Source organism: Carica papaya, chromosome 4, assembly GCF_054855325.1.
Source record: "Carica papaya isolate Zhongbai chromosome 4, ASM5485532v1, whole genome shotgun sequence".
In the NCBI taxonomy this organism is placed as follows: Eukaryota; Viridiplantae; Streptophyta; class Magnoliopsida; order Brassicales; family Caricaceae; genus Carica; species Carica papaya.
Window position 1 is genome coordinate 7,095,360 of NC_142312.1, and position 15,295 is coordinate 7,110,654.

The 15,295-nt window shown below is 35.2% G+C and overlaps 1 protein-coding gene across 6 annotated transcripts in view; it reads left to right on the top strand.

Annotated features, from left to right (window-relative positions):
- MSH4 (MUTS-like protein 4) overlaps positions 1-15,295 on the top strand; it is a 62,818-nt gene that overhangs the window by 36,342 nt on the left and 11,181 nt on the right. For all 6 annotated transcript variants that reach the window (XR_015818369.1, XR_015818367.1, XR_015818368.1 and 3 more), the window contains one exon: positions 9,934-10,090. Coding sequence is in view for 2 of the 6 variants with exons in the window: in XM_088217657.1 (XP_088073783.1) it covers positions 9,934-10,090 (157 nt within the window). In the remaining 4 variants the exon portion in view is untranslated. The remainder of the gene's footprint in view (positions 1-9,933; positions 10,091-15,295) is intronic.

Consider the following 15,295-nt stretch of genomic DNA (forward strand, 5'->3'; position numbering starts at 1 on the left):
AAAACTGACTAACTTGTTGGACATCAAAGGAGATGTCAAGTCTTATAATAGTCAAGTAGTTTAAGCTCCCCACTAATTGTCCACACAAAGATGGATCAAAAAGTAGTTCTCCCTCTTTTGTATGGTACTTAACATTCATTTCTAGAGGAGTATCAACTGATAAAAAATCCTGAAGACCAGCCAAAGAAATTAAGTCTTGAGCATATTTATGCTGATGTAAAAATATACTGGAAGAGTTAGAGTGAACTTCTAACCCTAAGAAATATGTAAGCTGGCTAAGATCTTTCATATTAAGTGAATCGCTAAGATGATGTTAAAGTTGAGTAATCAATAAAGAATTTGTTCCTGTTATAACAATATCATTAGCATACCAGTAGAAGCACAATTCCAATAGAAATTTTATACAGGAGCAAAGAGGAGTCATATTGACTTTGTACAAACGTAAATTGAAGTAAGGTAGATCAAAACTTTTCAAACCATGCACAGGGAGTTTGTTTTAAATAGTACAATAAGTGATTCAACTTACAAACTTCAAAAGTAGACGAAAAGAACAAACCAGGAGGAGGTGTCATATAGATATCTCCTTTGAGATCATCATGTAGAAAAGCATTTTTTATATCCATTTGTTTAAGTGGCCAATCCTATGAAGCAGTAATGGCAAGAGATATTTGCACGGTAGTCATTTTACGCGCAGGAACATATGTCTCCTCATAGTCCACTCCCTACTCTTGTCGATTACCAAGAGCAACCAACCTACACTTATAACACTCAAGAGTCCCATCAGAGTGAAGTTTGAGTGAATAAACCCATTTACATCCAATAGGTTTGACTGTAGGTGGACATGGAACAATATCCCAAGTATGATTATCATGAAGAGAGCAAAGTTCCTCTTGCATTGCTTGCTGCCAACACTCATGCTTAATTGTTTGTTGAAGATTTTAATGGAGGCAGAGTTTGAGAGAGATAAAATGAGAGATTCTTCTCTTCTTTCTTGCTTGCTTAAAATAGAGAGGGTGAGGTCTCATTTATACGTACTCATTGCCCTGATGTCACACCAAAGGTGAGGGTGTGAGAGAAAAATAGAAAAAGAAAAAATAAGCAACAAATGTAACTAATTTCTGGTGGTAATGGTGGATATTCCACCTGTTCAGAAAGAGTAAATACTAAACTATCTTTATTCTAACATTTTCTACACTCCCCCTCAATTTATGTTACATATATATTGAGTAATTATAAATTGGATACAATGTTATTAAATTTTTCTGTTGGTAGTGCCTTTGTAAGGATAGCACCAGTCTGAAGATCAGTAGAAACATAGTGTAGGGTAATGGTCTTGTTTTCTATCTTATCTTTAATGAAATGACGATCAATCTCCACATGCTTGGTTCTATCATGATGCACTGGATCTTTGGCCATACTGATGGTTGGTTGATTGTCACACCAGAGTTTCATAGGATTAGGAATACAAAAGTTTAGTTCAGATAAAATCTTCTTCAGCCATACACTTTCACATATTCCATGAGCAAGAGATCTCAATTCAGATTCAGCACTACTTCTAGATAAACTGAATGTTTTTTACTTCGCCGAGTGACTAGGTTGCCCCACACATATGTACAGTAGCTAGTTGTTGATCTTCTATCAGTCACTGATCCTGTCCAATCAGCATAAGTGAAGATCTCAATGTCTCTGTTTATAGTTTTCTGGAAGAACAACCCCTGACTAAGGGTCATCTTTAAGTACCTCAGAATCCGGTAAACGATATTCATATTGTCTTCAGTTGGTTCAGGCATAAACTAACTTACAGTGCTCACAGCAAAATTGATATCAGGTCTGGTATAAGCAAGATACATAAGTTTGCCAACAAGTCTCTGGTATCTCTCTTTGTCAACAAGTTTGCTATCATTTGTTAGACCGATTTTAATATTGGACTCCATTGGTGTTTCTACAGGTTTACAACCAAGCATACCTGTTTTCTTTAAAAGATCTAACACATATTTGCGTTGTGAAACAGAGATATCTTTCCTAAATCGAGCTACTTCATTTCAAGAAAGTATTGAAGTAACCCAAGGTCTTTGATCTCGAATTCTTTGGATAGAAACTTTTTGAGTTCCAGAATTTCTTTATCATTATCATCCGTTAAGATAATGTCATCAATATATACAATTAGGATAGATTTCTTTCCCGTGACACTGCTTTTGACACAAAATATGTGATCAGACTGACACTGAACATATCCTATTTGTTTCACTGCCTTTGAAAATCTCTTAAATCATGCCTTTGGAGACTGCTTAGACTGTAGAGAGCCTTTTTTAATCAGCATACCTTCTTAAACCCGATGCTAAGTTCATGAGGGATTTCCATGTAAACTTTTTCTTCTAGATCTCCATTGAGGAAAACATTCTTTACATCCAGTTAATGAAAAGGCTAATCAAGGTTTGAGGCCAAGGAGAATAGAACCCGTATTGTGTTATGTTTAGCAACTGGGGAAAAAGTTTCCTGATAGTCAATCTTATATGATTGAGTGAAATCTTTGGCAACAAGGCAAGCTTTATGACATGGTGAAAATCTATTTGCACCCTACAGGCTTTTTCTCTGAAGGTAGATCAGATAGTTCCCATGTCTCATTCTTCTCAAGCGTTGTGATCTCTTATTGGATTGCGGCTTTCCATTATGGGAACTCAAGTGCCTCATGAACAGTTCTTGGGACAATGTTGTTATCGAGTTTAGTAACAAGTGCATTATATGTTGAAGACAACTTGTCATATGACACATAATCTTGTATGGGATGCATGGTGCAAGACCAGACACTTTTTCTCAAAACAATAGAAAGTTCAGCATTAGTGTCAATATTAACCACTGAGTCAGAAATTTCATTACCTGTAGTATTATGAGTGCTCGGTTCAGGAGTTGACTCATGACTTTACGTGGTTGATTCAGGAATTCTACTATCTTGAGTCTTATTTCTCATTGTGTAGACTCGTAGCTTATTTTTTGCAGGTAATGTGCCATCAGTATGAATGTCATTAGTATCTGTGGTGGGTTCTGGTTTTTCTATGGTTTCTTGGATATGAATATTCTGGGAAGATGTCAATAGAATTTGAGGTGGAAGAAGGCTTATATCCCACATAAGAAAGGCTCAGATAATTTTAGTATGGTTATCAATAAAAGATACAAACTATTTTTTTCCATTAATAGTTTTGGACTCGTGAAAGTCCCCAAACATCATTATGGATTAGAGCAAATGGTTGTGTGAGTTTATATAGTATACTAGTAAAAGAATTATGAGTGTATTTTGAAAATTGGCACATTTCACATTGAAATGAAAGTGAATTTTTATTCTTAAATAAAATAGGAAATAATTGTTTTAAGTACAAAAAGTTTGAGTGGCCTAATCGATAATGTTATAACATAATTGTGTAATCATCGTTTGAACAATTTATAGAAACCGAATTAACGCATACAGCATTAGAAGCTTGTCTACTTGAAGTAGGTGGGTCAACTGTAAAATAGTAGAGATCTGAATCCATCCTAACATTACCAATCGTCTTCCCCGAAATCAAGTCCTGAAATACACAAGAATGATTGTCAAATTTCACCATACAATTTATGTCTTTACAAAATTTACATATGGACAGTAGATTGCAATCCAAATTAGACACATAAAAAACTGAGTTGAGTATCAAATAGAATGATATTTTTGTGGAGCCAATTCCTACTACTCTCGAACTTAAACCATCAGCAATCTTAATTAATAAATCTTCCTTATATTCAAGATAATCACTGAGTAAGAACTGATTTCCTATTATATGGTCAGATGCCCCAGAATCCACAATGCAAATCTGTTTTTTTATGTAACCATGCTGATAAACCAAATGAGTATTTACCTCTTTGGGCATCAGAGGCAGAGAAATTACCTAGACTTCCCATTTTCGACGAAAAAAGTTTCACCAGTGCCTCCATTTGTTCTAAACTGAAGGGAGCACTCTCGGGCTTAACAGAGGGCTCTTCCGAAGTTGCCAAGTTTCCGTGAGGTGTCTCGGTGATCCTCTTCTCTCCTGATTTCGCATGAAGCTTCCAACACTTCTCACGAACATGTCCTAGCTTTTTGCAGAACTCACAGAACGGATGCCCTTTCTTTCCACGAGAATTAAAGACGCGAGAAGTAAGAGCAGAAGCATTCTCACTCAGCCAAGTCGACTGAGGTTCTCCCAACATCAATTTCTTCATGCTTTCTTCTCGCCGAACTTCAAAGAAGATCTCACAAATACCCATAAGTGGTTTCGTGCTTAAAACTCGGCCCCGCACTTCATCCAGGTCTTTGTTGAGCCCCATGAGAAATTGGAAGATTCTTTTATATTCCACAATTTCTCTGTATTTCTTAGCATCTTCTGGGCAGCTCAATTGATGATTTTCAAAGACGTCAAACTGCTGCCGCGAGTGAGAGAGTTATAATATTGAGTAACGTTCAGCTCACCTTGCCGCATCTCATGGATGGTGGATTCGACTTCGAAAATTACTGAAGTGTTTTCGCGATTGGAGTAAAACTCACGAGCAGTTTCCCAAACTTTGTGAGTTATCTCGTACAAGAGGAAATTTTCACTGATTTTGGGAGTCATGGAGCTTAGCAACCAGGACATTACCATACTGTTATCGATTTTTCAAGTCCGAGCATGTGGGTCATTCGATGGAGGTTTTGGAGCTTCTCAGTAAGATATTCATTGCGCCATTTCCCTCGGATGAATAGTCGCACAGACGTCGACCATTGGAGATAATTTTTGCCATTGAGTCGATGGCTGGTGATAAACGATGAATGTTGTTCCACCATTCCAATGTTGATGGAGTTGAGGAGATACGTACTCGAAATAACTTCGGGTGATAAAGAGTTTCGGTCATCCGTGACCATTGAAGAATCTAGCACAAGTGGTAGGAGATTTCTAAATCATAGGCGCTCTGATATCATGAAGATTTTAATAGAAGCAAAATTTGAGAGAGATAAAATGAGAGGTTCTTCTCTTCTTTCTTGCTTGCTTAAAACAGAGAGGGTAAGGTGCCATTTATAGGCACTCATTGCTCTGATGTCACACCAAAGGTGAGGGTGTGAGAGAAAAACAGTAAGCAACAAACGTAATCAATTTCTGATGGTGATGGTGGACATTCCACCTGTCCAGAAAGAGTAAATATTAAACTACTCTTATTCTAACATTTTCTACACTTATGAGTAAGAAGATGGTGCAATAAAAGATAAAGCAACACTAAATGATGTATGATAAAAGTCATACAAATTAGGAGGACGAGAGACTTTGGTGGAGCGTCTCAAGGGTGGTGGTGTAGGATCAAATGGCGGATCTGGATCAGAAAGGGGCAGTTGCGAAGGACATCATTCATACACATGCCCAGACTTGAACCAATGAGGAGAGGTAAATCATCAAAACTAGGAAGAATAACTACATAAGTAAATGAATGATCACGAGTGGAAAACAAAATTTGATTTTCAAAGAAAACGATATTGTGACAAACACGAAGCTTCTTAAAAGAAGCATCGTAGCAAACAAAACCTTTATGATTTGGACTGTATTCCCAAAATACACATTTAACATATTGAACAGAAAGTTTATGACGTTCATGAGGAGGTAAGTGAACGAAACAAATACAACTAAATGTATGTAGATGTCTATAGTGAGGATGCTGTTGATAAAGACGAAAATAAGAAAACTCAAAGTTTAGAGTTTGAGAAGGTAGTTTATTAATAAGATAAGTGGTTGTACATAAATTTTCTACCCAAAACTGAGGTGGAACAGAAGATTTAAGTAACAATGCACGAGTAACTTATAAGAGATGATGATTCTTTCGTTCCGCCACACCATTTGTTGAGGTGTGTGTGGACAAGAACGTTGCGAAAGTATACCTTTTTCATTTAGAAATTCATGTAACGCATTAAACATGTATTCTCTACCATAATCAGATCGAAGAATTTTAATGACTGTAGAAAATTGAGTTTCAACAAATGAAACAAAAGTCTTAAAAATTGAAATGACCTTAGATTTGAAATGAAAAAAATAAATTCAAGTAAACCGACTGTGGTCATCAATAAATGTCACAAAATATTTAAAATGCATGAAAAATAATGTGTGATTCCCCATACATCACTATAAATAATTTTAAAACATTTATCTGCGTGACTACTAGTAATAGGAAATGGAAGAATTTTACTCTTTCCTAATTTACAAATTCAGCAATCAAAAGAAAGATTAGAGAATTGATTTTTATTGCCTAATAATCCAAAATTCAACAAATATGACGTTACAGTCGAATTGGGTGTCCTAAACGTTGGTACCGCAGCTTACTATTTTTAATGCCAATAAAACAAGTTAAAGAAATATTACTAGGAATAGAAATATACAAAGGAAACAAGCGTCCAACTTTAGGCCCCTTCGAGATTACTGTCCCCGATACCTGATCCTGCATACAACAACTATCAGAAGAGAAATGTACATCATAATTATTATCAACTAATTGACCAACTGAAAGAAGATTATCAGAAAGTTCAGATGGATGAAAAGTATTGTTAAAAATTAGAGTAATATCACCCACCGCAGTAATGGACAGATTGTTGCCATTGGCAACTTGAATAAATTTTGAACCTTGATATGTGCGAATATTTTTCAGTAAATTAGCTGAATCAATCATATGATTTGATGTGGTAAAATCAACAAGCCAAGTCTTAGATAAAGAATTACCATTATCTTGAATTCCTAAGGCTGATAAGGCTGAAACTATCATTTGTTGCACCATTTCAAGAGTAAGAACAATATTTTGATTAATTGATGCAGCCAAGGGCCCAGTATGAGAGTGAAAATTGGAAGAGTTGTCAATAGTTGCTTGAAAAGCAGTGGTCTGACGATTTTGAGGACGAATAGGACATTTTTTGATAATATGTCCTTACTTTTTACAATAATTGCAAAATATGTTAGTATTTGAAGCAATATGTCTATAATTCTTGCAAATAAAACATTGAACTTTACTCATATCTCTTCCCTTACCTTTTTCCTGAGCTAAAAATGTCATGTGTGTTGTAGTCATCTTCTCTTGTTCAATAGTGGTTTGTATAAGAAGACGTTTTTTGCAAATTAAGTCACTAAAACACACATCCAATGAGGGAGGAGGATAGCGATTCATTAGATTAGAACGAGCATTTTCAAAATATGATCCTAACTTCATTAACAATTAATCACGCTTGCTAATTTCATGAACAATCAAAACATTAGTAAGAGAATTTTTACACACATCTACACAAACTATATTAAAAAATTCTGCCCATAAATTTTAAAAATCAAAAAAATATTCCTAAATACATAGATTCCAATGAGTATAATTTTCAATATCACACTCCAACTGAAATCTCCTAGTTGAATTTGTTTGATTGTATAGCTTCTTCAAATACTTCCACATTGTTTGTACAGTATTTTAGGGACGTAAATTAACAATCAATTGAAGTTCACATGACCCAATGATCCAACACATCACTCTAGTATCCTTGATCTTCCATTGCTCCAATTTAGTAGCATCTGTTGGTGTTGGATCAGTGCCATCAAGGTATCCCCATAATTCTTTTCCAGTGATATATAATCGAAATTGAAAATCCCATGTTGAATAATCCTTTCCTGTTAATTTAACACAAAATTCACATTTGTCACTAGATATTTCCATTATATAAAGCAGTTCAAAATTAACTCAAATATAGAGAGATGAATAACCCAATATAACTGAAAGATTACCAAATTACATGAGCTTTCTCTCCACCCAAACTTTATCTACAACCTCAATAAAAAAAGCAAAAAAAAAATATTTTGATAAAAAATGACACAGATGAAGACTCGCAATCTGCAATAACCTAAAACTCCAATAACACCAAGAACAATAAAAAAATCATAAAACTCTAAGACTAAGGCTCTGATACCATGATAACTTTTGATTTAGAAGAATTTTGATTGAATAGCTTGATGATTTTCTGTCATTCTTTCATTCAATAAATAGGTGAATATACAAAAGTTAAAAAACTAATTTCCAACAATTTACAATGATCAAGGTTGATATCTTTCTAGTTACTGTTATATAATCTAATCATGAAAAAATATAAAATATGCAGACTTTAGATACTTTTTAATATAAAATATACAGGCTGTATAAATTAACTGCATTTCTTATCTATGGCAACATACAATACCTCTGAGCTACTTGTCGTAGAAAGCGTCCTTCACAACCTGCGACAGGGTCAGATGAGTATGACCTAGTATTTAAACTCATTGGCACAAAATTGGCAGCAGCTCAATATGCATAAGGAACACCACTAGAACTGCCCCGATGATGGGCTTTAGAACTGGAAAGTAATAGAGAAGAAATGGCTATATAAATTCCTACCAGGGCTTAATCACAAGCTCGATGATGTCTAGGAGAAAATTCTGTGAACGAAACCGACTCTAAGCCTTTGTGAAGCAGTCACTGAAGTCCACATGGAAGAGAGCAGAAAGAAATAGATACTTGAAACCCAAAATTATGTCCAGATTTCTAAAAGCTCGGCTCTCAGTTCAAAACCTGTAAGCACAATTAAGAGAGTCAAAACAGAGAAAGGGAAGAACTTGGTTTGACCACTGCAGAAAACTCGGACACAATAGAGAATCTGTTGGAAAATTCATGGAAAGTCGACAGATGAGAAATTGAATTGTAACCCAAGTGGAAGAGAATTTGCAGAGTAGAAGCCAGGTGCAAGAGAGGCCAAAGGAAATATGGCATTGTAGGAAGCAGGAACTCAAGGTGATGACCAGACAGGAAAGCTGGCTTCAGTAAAAAGGAAATTGAATCCTGAAAATGCTGATACACTCTCAACATGTAAACAGTTCAGCAATAGATTTTGGATCAGTAACTAATTAGGTAACCTTGTATTTCAAAAAAAAAAAAACTCATTAGGTAACCTTATAAATATCTCTCTTACTCAGCAAGAATCAATTAATATATGGATTATTAACTCTGGAGTATCTGACTGGTAATTTGGAAGTTTTCAAGACATATAGTCCATGTCATAGAAAATCATCTGTCAGAACTATAGATGGATCCCTATCATAAGTTACTATCTGTATGTCTATTTAAAGACATAATTTTAAATACTGCACTCCATATTCCTAACTTGAGCGTCAATTTACTATCAGTTAGCAAGCTTACCTAATAATTGAGCTGTGTTGCTAAATTTCATTAAAATGTGGTTGAATTTTAGGAATTGCATCTGGGAAAGACGATTGGCAATGCTGAGGTGCAATGCTGAGGCTTTTTATCAATCAGTGCCTCCAACTTTTTTATATCAAGTTCCTTTTGCATGGTGACCTGGAAGTTGCTTTCATACAAAATGATATGAAATGACTCAAACAGGCCAGTGAACAGGAAGAAGCAACAGTTACAAAGACAGGAGAGAGACCAAATTAGAGCTTATAAGAGAAACTAAAGGGAAATACAAATAATTTTTCTTTTTGAATTTGTGCTCGTGATTTTCTTTAAACAGTAGCATATAGCCAACTGCAGCTGAGAGAATCTTGCTGGATTCTAACTGTTTCCCCAAATTGAGCACCTCTAATAGATGAGTCCCAGCCGTATGCTAATTTACCTCAAAGAGAATAACATAATGATGGTAATAACAATAACATCTCATGCAAGGTTAAAAGTAAAACTCAAATACAAGGGAAACTAACAGAAAACTAACCACTTCAAACATTTTACTTGAAGTAGCTGCCTTAGTAAATACAGAGCTGCTAGGCACATATTTTTGTCTAGGTTGTGTTCTTAAATTGTTTTTTTCCTATGTGTTGTCTTCACTTTTAGTTAAAAATGTACCCTTTGATGATTTAGGTCCTTATTCTGCTGATTTCACCAAGTGCTCTTTCTCAGGAGTGGAAAAAGCACTTATCTCCAGCAAGTATGTCTTATAGTTATTCTTGCCCAGATTGGCTGTTATGTTCCAGCTCGCTTCTCTACCATAAGGGTGGTCGATCGTATATTTACAAGGATGGGAACAGCAGATAACCTTGAGTCAAACTCTAGTACGGTACGAATTTGAACGTCTTATCTTTATTATTTTTTGGTGTAACTGCAGTGCTGAAAATACTTATAGACATGTCGGCTGTCGTTTCCACTTTTGTTCCTAATGAAGGATTAAATTGATGTCAGCATAGCAGTTTTTCATTTTGCAAGAAACATGGGTAGGAGTGTCTAATATTTGAGCAAGAAAAGTTTAGCTGTTAGTAGACTATAGTTGGATAGATCCTAAAAGCCCTTTTCTGTGCATCACACAGCAATTGTTTGAGATGTAACTTTCCATTAAACTATTCATCAATTAATGTGGAGGTCAATCCCTAAATCAGGTGGAATGTTTTCTCCTTTTCCAACATAAGAATAATAAAGACGATTCTTTAGGGAACGGCTCCATCTGAATTACAGTAATTCAGGTTTTCAGCTATATCTCTTTAGACTTGGATCATCTATGTAATATCAGAACAACCAAAGTATATTATAACTGTTATAGTAAGTATGGTAAAAAATAAAGAACACATATTATAAAAAGATTTAGTAGGAATCAGCATGTCGTAAGGGGCAGGTTTGTGTAGGTTGTCTCCCTTTGCCTGCTCCCTCACCTGACCCGGTAAAAAAAACTTTGCTATTCACATACAACTTCTTCAAACTTTTGCTCTGCCAACCTGTCCCATCCAAAATGAGGAGTAAATAACCAGAAATGTGATCTTGTTTCCATCCCTAAACCAAGAATTGGAAAAAAAGAAAAAAGAAAAAACATGTGATTCACATTTGTATCATTTGTTTGACTTTCTGGAATCTGAATTCTAGACTATTATATTGGATTTGGATCCCCCCTACTAACAATCATCAAACCATTTTCTACAGTCCATGTCTTCCCTCTGTCTCCTTACCTTCATCTTCCTCTTCTCTTCTGTTACCCTTTGGGTTAATAATTTCCTTACAAATAAAGTAGGAACCAGATAATCGAGTTAGCTTTAAGTTAATGAAGTTGATTCTTATACTAGTTGAAAAGGAACACAAAATTATCCTTCTATTTTTTCAAGCCCACCAGAAATTCTGATATCAAACTGTGCAGTCTTGGTGAAGTCTTGTGTGAAAATGAACTTATGTTGCATCATACAGATATCATTGTCAAAGACTGTTCAGAATGCTATTATTGGTCAACTTGGACATGAAAGCAAAGGTTAAACACTTGCTTTTTTCGTTAATTATCAACCTCTGTGACACTTTGCTTTGGTGACTGCATCTTGATAAAAATAGTGATAATCCTGGAAATTTTGATATCAAGCAGCACAGTCTTGGTGAAGTCTTGTGTGAAAATGAACTTATCAACCATCATACAGATATCATTCTTAAGGACTGTTAATAATGCTATCATTTGTCAACTTGGGCATTAAAGCAAAGGTTAAGCACATACTAGCTTAAAATTTTCATTATCTACCTCTGTGGTGCTTTGTTGGTGAACTGCATCCTGATAAGAAAAGTGATAGCGGCCCGTTATACACCTAAAATTTTTACAGAAAAGGATTTTGGGCAGACATGTTCAAAACTCAGTCTTGATTCTTAAATCTTTTTCTTTTATTTGTGTGATTCCATTCTAACATAGTTGTTTAACTGATCCCAACCCATTTTGCATTTGGATCTATACTTTACAGTTTAAAGGGTTTGGTATCATTTGGGGAGGAAAATGAGTTAATATTTTATGGAATTGGTTAATAGCATGACAGTTAGAAGAGCATATTATAACAATAGTTTGGGGAAAGTTTAGAAACTCATTACACTTGATATAGTTTTGAGGACTAACCTATATTTTAGATAGTACCCAAAAAAGAGTGTTATTACAAGGTATTAATGGGGAATCACACATGCACAAAGAAGGGTACTGAAATTAAAATACAAGGTAGTAGCTCCATAGATCAAATCAACCTCTTCCTTGTTCGAACACGATTGTCTATTCAATGAAAAACAGATGCAATTTGTTCTTTTGTTCTTCTTTTTTTTTTTTTTTTTGAGGAGAAGAAGGTTCCACTCTGTTAAATGAGTAAATTATCAGAATAATTTCACCATTAAAAAGTTGTCATTTCATTTATGAGTATGTGTATTTATACAAAGTTTACAAAATCTTATCTTAGATGTAATACGTATCTTAACAAAATACAAAATATAATCTATATATGATCTATCATCCCTCCTCAATTTGAGCGTTGGATAACGTAAGAGTTGGTTTTTAATAAATGAAACATCTTGAGGTAAGACCTCTAATGAAGAAGTTTGCAAGATGTTCTTGACTCGGGATATAGCAAACTTCTAGATGTCCATATTGAAACTTTTCACGAACAAGGTGAATGTCTAACTCAACATGTTTAGATTAGACATGTTGTACTGGATTAGAAGCCATGTAAATAGCACTATTACACCAAGCAATCGGTTTGGCCTCCAAGGGTACAGATAATTCTTGAAGTAAACTTTGGTCTAAGTCAAGTCTGCCATTACAAAAGCAACTGTACAGTACTTTGCTTCAGTACTTGAGCACCTGGTTGTTTCTTCAAACTCCAAGAAATCAAGTTGGAGCCTGATAATATGCAAAAGTCAGTTGTGGACCACTGAGTGTCTGTACATCCACCCCAATCAGCATTAGAGTAGCCAGTGTGAAAAGAGTAAGAATATAATTGAAGGCCATGATTGTAATATCTTTAACATATCTCAAAATGTGTTTAACAGCCTGAAAATGATCCTCTTAGGGATCATGCAAATGTTGACATGCTTGATTGACAGCAAACCATAGGTCGGAACGAGCAAAAGTGAGGTAGTAAGGCCCTCGCTAAGCTACGAGAGAGAGTAGGCAATTGACCTCGAAGTTGGCATGGTTGAGATATAGCTTTGAAATTTTCAAGACGACTGTATTACAGTAATTCCTTAGCATATTTGGACTGATCTAGAAATAGGCCTTCTTTATTTTTAGTGACTATGATACTCAGAAGAAAATATACAATGCCGAAGTTGGCATAGTGAAGATATAGCTTTGAAATTTTCAAGACGACTATATTACAGTAATTCCTTAGCATATTTGGACTGATCTAGAAATATGCCTTCTCTATTTTTAGTGACTATGGTAATCAGAAGATAATGTACAATGCCGAGGTCATTCATAGAAAATTAATTATTAAGCTTAAGAAAAATGCTCTGCAATAAACTTTGAGACAAGATGGTGAGGATGCTGTCATCTACATTGAGCAAAAGAAATGCCATACTATGATTAATTCAATAAATGAAGATAGAATTATCCGCTTTGCTAGCATGGAAGCCAAGAGAGAGACAAATGCTGCAAATCTTTGATACCAAGCACGGGGCCCTTGCTTAAGACCATAAAGGGCCTTATGCAATTTGCAGACGAAAATTTAGATGCTTAAATTTTCAAAACCCCGCGGTTGGTGCATGTGCATATCGTTTTTTGAATAGCCGCTAAGAAATGCATTTTTAATATCAAATTGATGAATTGGCCATAGAGAAGAGACAACCAAGGATTGAATGAGATGAATTGATACGGGCTTCACTATTGGGCTGTATGTTTCATCATAATCCAACCCTGCACGTTGCTTAAATCATGGGCCACTAATCTGGTCTTAAGTGGTTCAAGTGTTCCATCGGACTTGGTTTCGACTCAATAAACCCACTTGGATCCCATAAAGTTGATTTCATAAGGTACAAGAACTTAAGCGGGAGGGTATGGAGATGATCGAATCAACTCTTGTAACATTCACAATGCATGCAATACAGAGACTTAACCGCCTAATTAAGCTTCCCCCCTAACTAAGAATACATGCACCTAAATGGCATGCTTTTAACAAAGAAAATAGAAATAAAAACGAGAAAATGAAAGACGCCACGAACTTACCCTGTAAGTCGATTCCAGTTTCTTGACTCAACAAGATTTCATAAAACTCCCTAACTTTTAAGAAAGGTTATACTATAATTAATTCAATAAATGAATATAGAATTGCCCGCTTTGCTAGCATGGAAGCCAAGAGAGAGATAAATGCTGCAAATCTTTGATACCAAGCACGGGGGCCTTGCTTAAGATCATTAAAGGCCTTATGCAATTTGCAGATGAAAATTTAGATGCTTAGATTTTCAAAACCCCATAGTTGGTGCATTAGTATATCTTTTTTTGAGTAGCTACTAAGAAATGTATTTTTGATATCCAATTGATAAATTGACTACAGAGAAGAGACAACCAAGGATTGAATGAGATGAATTGATACGGGCTTCACTATTGGGCTATATGTTTCGTCATAATCCAACCCTGCACTTGTTAGAAATCTTGGGCCACTAATCTAGCCTTAAGTGGTTCAAGTGTTCCATCGAACTTGGTTTTGACTCAATAAACCCACTTGGATCCCATAAAGTTGACTCCATAACGTAGAGGAACTGAAACAGAAGGGTATGGAGAGGATCGAATCAACTCCTATAACATTCACAATGCATGCAATATAGAGACTTAACTCTCCCCCCTAATTGAGAATACACCCACCTAAATGGCATGCATAAACAAAGAAAAGAAAAATAAAAACAAAAAAAAAGAAAGACGTCACGGACTTACTCGATAAATCGATTCCAGCTCCTCGGCTCAATAAGACTTCAGAAAGCTCCCTAACTTTGAAGAACTTGAAGACGATTGTTGGTGTTGATAGAAACATTCAAGAAAATATGAGGAGGAAAAACTTATTTTATTGAGCATAAAGATCAACTATTTATACAGCAGATCCATAACTAAATTTGCAGAGAAATCTGCTACACAAAAGTATAAAATATCTTCCAAAAAAATAGCATAAAGAATAGGACTTAATGTAACTGACTTTTGACTCTTTCAAAGTAACTTATTCTTGACTCATTCAACTGAAATATCTGCAGCATCTTAAATCACACTATTCAACACTCCTCCTTGACTTTGAGGTTGCATATTCCAAGCTTTTGTTTGAGAACTTCAAATCTTGCTTTAGGAAGTGGTTTTGTTAGAAAATCAGCAAGTTGATTCTTTGTCTTGCAATAAATCAGCTGCACCTCTCCTTGTTTTTGCACCTCTCTAAGAAAGTGAAACTTTATATTGAAATGTTTTGTTTTCCCATGAAACACAGGATTATTGGCAATTGAAATTGCAGCTTGATTATTAACAAGAATCTGTATACTCTCCTTCTGCTCCATGTGCAAATCAGCCATG